At 29.9% G+C, this 4,577-nt stretch overlaps 1 protein-coding gene across 1 annotated transcript; it reads right to left on the reverse strand.

The window, feature by feature from the left end:
* Positions 1-1,271: 1,271 nt before the first annotated feature.
* LOC109339272 (GTP cyclohydrolase 1-like) lies at positions 1,272-3,498 on the reverse strand. Its single transcript, XM_019576682.1, has 2 exons — positions 3,249-3,498; positions 1,272-2,635 (listed from the first exon to the last, which is right to left on the reverse strand). Exons 1-2 carry the CDS (start codon positions 3,451-3,453, stop codon positions 1,440-1,442), a joined length of 1,401 nt encoding a protein of 466 aa, XP_019432227.1. The 5' UTR covers positions 3,454-3,498; the 3' UTR covers positions 1,272-1,439.
* Between the last annotated feature and the right edge of the window lie 1,079 nt (positions 3,499-4,577).

The following is a 4,577-nucleotide window of genomic DNA, read 5'->3' on the forward strand; positions in this document are numbered from 1 at the left end:
CTTGGGAGCCATCATAACCTAATTCACGTAAACTGTTATTTATATATTCTATGCAACTTTTATGCAAGCTATACTCTTTAAATCAGCCCTAATTTCAAAATATACTCTTCAAAATATATCAATTGTAAGATATTAACTTTCGAAGATGTAAGACATTCATTTGGTATGGTCATGACTTACATTTAAGATATAATGATAAACTACATTTTAATGTTTTTTTAAAAGTAAGACGTTTAAATTCTCGTAAATGAAAGACATGACAGTATCTTAAAAAAATCTGTTCAATATTATAATCAATTAATTTTTGTTTTTATATATACTAGTGTGTGTTCGTGTTTGTCGAGTGTCTGCCGGCCATATTCTTATTTTAAAATATTACATAATTAATTTTTATACATTTTATTTTGTAGAATTAAAATATTTTTTTTTTATTGTATTTACTTTATATTATATTTTTTTGTCTTTATTAGAATATGCAACTTATAATTAATGTGTTTGAGGTGATTATATAGGATTATATGGTTTTTTGAGTTATAAAATTGAAGGTCAAAATAAGAATATATAAATTATACAATAGTGATAGTTATATCATGTTTTGGCTTTATATATAGTATTTATATAGATGAAGATATAAAAAGAATTATAAGCCAATCCCTTTATCAAATTGTATTCATCCAGTCTTAATATAGTTAGTTTATCTTCTTTTTCCATATTTATATCTTCTCATACTTTTTCACTAATATCTCATCATCTTCCCCACCTACATAAACATGACTCACATGAGCTATTTTTAAATTGAGTATAATACAGTGTAAAGATTTATATACAATCAATATATTATTCATCATTTATTTGTATTAGTTTTAATTAAAAGTCAATGATGATTAAAAGTGGATGATAAATGATGTACTGATAGTGTAAAAATCTCTTACACTGTCGGTATACATATATTTTTCTCTTTTAAATTACCATGTAATCTGTACGATTATTGAAGTTAATAATGTTGAGTATGCTTATGTGACATAAAATCATGTTAAATTTGATGAACTCATCTATTAATACAGTTATAAACACGTTAACCACCTTAAGAAGAAACCATGGTCTTCCAATATTCCCCAAGTATTACTAATGAAGTATTTTTTCTTGGGTATAAATGTGGAATTGGTCCCTTTATTCTTCTTCATTTTACTTTCAAATTTTTAAAACCATTTCTATAAGAATAATGCTTATGTGAAGAAGGTAGGATCAATTAGAAAAAATTGCACATATATGAGATTATGTGTATGTATAACATTTTTCTTTGCATAATCATCAATACAATATAGGTAGCACTCAGGAATTTGCATGCACAATAAGTTCAACAAACATAAAATAAACAGAATGTATAACAACCATAATTTTAAACATCAAGAAAGCTTTCAAGTGAAATCAAGCAAGAATCATTGTTCCTCAGAAGCTGCAGGACTTGGAATACTCTCCAAGAATGAAGCCTTTATATCGAGGTCGGTCGCGAAACATCCTAATACAGCAATGGTAGCTGTATTACTTCCGATCTTCTCAATTCCCCTGGAAATCATACATGTATGACTTGCTTCTACAACTACTATTACATCCCCACCTAATAGTGGAGAAAGGGTTTCGGCTATCTGCCTCGTAAGCCTTTCCTGAACTTGGAGCTTGAAACCATAAAAATGTACAATTGATTGGAAGAGTGATTTTCCGATACGAATATATTCATCTGAGATGAGGTATCCTATGTGAACAACACCATGAAAAGGAAGTAAATGATGCTCACATTGTGACCAAAAAGGTAAGTTCATCTCAGAATGTAGTTTCTTGTCATATAAGTTAACCTCTCCATTGGTGTTCAATAAATCTATCCCACCATGAAGAAAACCATTCAACTTTGTATCGAAGTTACTGCTTCGGAATTTCATCAACCATCTCACAAATCGGCTGGGTGTCCCTACGAGTTCATCCCTTGATGGATCTTCTCCTAGAGATTTAATAATTGAAGCTATTGCAGTGGCCATCACCAGACTGGTTGGTCCTATTTCGGAGGAAACTTCGGCACAGCGAGAAGATTTAGAAGGACACCAGGATAGATCAGATGATCCTCTAACATGAATTTTTTCCATATTGATACCTCTAAAATTAACAAGACTATAGAAATCAGCCCATTCATTTGCATTTTTGTTTTCAAAAACTCCAGTACCCGAAGAAACAAGCATCTTAAACCATGGTTGGTGGTTTGAGTCAAGAAAGACTGATTCTACATCTGGAAAATGAATGTGTATACATTGAAGTACGATAGCAACGCCTGCAGGCTTTATTTCTTGATGCAAAGCAGAGCATACCTCGTCTGCTAGACGTTGAGGCTCTTGGAGTCGTTTAGCGAATACTTCGAAAACACGAGAGAGTTTGCTTAAACCAAGAACTCTTTGGCCAGAAGGAACATAACCCACATGACATTTGATCTGAAATGGAAGCAAGCAAGACTCACAATAGGAAAACAAGTCGAGATCTCGAACAATCACAAGTCCTCCTGCTCCCCCTGCATGACCAACTCTGTCATCTAGACCAGCTTCAGGGAACAATGCACCTTGAACAATATCCTTTACATTTTGTCTGTAACCTGGAAGAAGATCAACCTCTTTATGATTAGTAATAATAGTATTCAAGAAAGTATATAAAAAAGTAATATAGAACCACAACTTGCAAGGGACATAATCAAGTAGTAAATGTAGGGAGAAAGACAATGCATATAAAGAAAGAAGCAAAATAAAGAAAAACACTTCTCCATTCAATGGTGAATTAAGCACAAAGTAAGTAAAATAAACCATTTGTAATTAAAAGTATTGTGATTTTAACCATAACTTAATTTTCAAGAGTGTTCAAAGTTGGTTAAGGAATATGGTGAATCTTGGTGATTATGTCCCTCTCTCCATTGAACATTTGTGCAAACTTAGACAGTTCAATAAAAGACAAAAAAAAAACAGAAGAAAAAATATACAGATTAATTCGATATATTAATAACGAAGACAGTTTAACTACTTCGCATTATTTCCTACAAACACACATTTTTAAAGAACTTTAAAGATGTGATATAAGTAAGTAATAGATTTTTTATCTTAAAATTAAAAATAATAATGATACTAAATTATTAAACAACTGAAAACATATATATTTAAAGAGCCATCATTTGAAAACTATTGTAACAAATAAAAGAGAATGAAATAGTTAGTTACCTCTGGTTCCTTCATGAAGGGCCTTGGCAACTCTAAATGGTGTTTTTCTAATACCCTCTCTATTTATATCTTCTCCAAGACCCATTAACAAAACCTTCACAGCATCTTCAATGGCAGCTCTATTCCCTTCTTCCTCACAACTAATAATACTACTCACTCCGTTTTCAAGCTCAGCATTGAAACTCCCATCATCATAACAACCCATTGAAAAAAACACAAAAAAAATAACAACAGGGAGAATGGTAAGAATGTGGAATGGAATAATATAGAAGAAGGAAAAAGAGAGAGCCAGAAAGTAAGAATATGTGAATGAATATAAATGGAAAGGAACGTAGTGATGTTTGATGTTGAAACTTGGGATTGTGTTGTGTGGAACCAAGGAGGGATTGAGGGTCATTTTATACTAAGTAGGGATGGGATGGTAGTGTAACATCTACTAAATATATTTTCATATATATATATTTTGATACCGTGACGATTTATATACAATCAGTGTATTATTTAACATTCATTTGAATTATTTTTGTTTTTGAAAAATCAACGATGATTGATTGAAAATGAATGGTAGATGATGCAGTGACAGTGTAAATACATTGTCAGTATGTAAAGTTTTTTCTCTTTATTTAATTATTATTAATTTAAATATAAATGAAAGATATATAAATTTTTATAGTAAATATGCATAAATATTATACTTTTTAAGTATTGTGTTTATATTGGTTTATCGTGATTGGGAATGCTAATTATAATTTAGGAACCACTAGATCATTTGTTGACATGATAGTTTCACAACTACGGTCCTTAATTATTAAACCATCAAAACCTAACAGAGAATTACTGATTCTTTTAGCATGACTTCAATATGTAAATTGTATATGAAAGTCGTTTTGCTGACAAAGTCAAAAACTTTCAGCACTATCTGCTGTAGGGCAGTTTTGTTGCAAAAATACTCATAAATTGTCTGACAAAAAAACTATATTAGTTTAAAAAATTATTATTGAGACAGTTTTATTTAAATAACTCGTGTAACTTTGGAGTGCAATAATGCTAGTCATTGTGTCATTATTATTATATTTATCTTTCTCATTGTAAAAAATTTAACAATTTTGTATGTTATGTGATATTTATTGTGCATTTTTATTTTTTCTAATATACACTTTATGTGGTTATTAATTTTTTTCACCATTTATGTAAATCAATAACATATTAAATAAGGATATATATGAAAAATAATAATTAATGTATCATTTAACTTCCTAATGAGACATATAAATAATAATAAATATTATAAAGGTGTTAACCATATTTTGTTAAGTAACAAGTGTCCCT

This window comes from Lupinus angustifolius, unplaced genomic scaffold (genome assembly GCF_001865875.1).
Source record: "Lupinus angustifolius cultivar Tanjil unplaced genomic scaffold, LupAngTanjil_v1.0 Scaffold_65_71, whole genome shotgun sequence".
Lineage (NCBI taxonomy): Eukaryota > Viridiplantae > Streptophyta > Magnoliopsida > Fabales > Fabaceae > Lupinus > Lupinus angustifolius.

Bases quoted from the DNA above. Each gene is read 5' to 3' on its own strand.
- LOC109339272 (XM_019576682.1), bottom strand. From the start codon at position 3,453: ATGGGTTGTTATGATGATGGGAGTTTCAATGCTGAGCTTGAAAACGGA. The intron at 2,636-3,248 runs GTAACTAACTAT...ATCTTCTTCCAG, and splicing joins CCTTCATGAAGGAACCAGAG to GTTACAGACAAAATGTAAAG.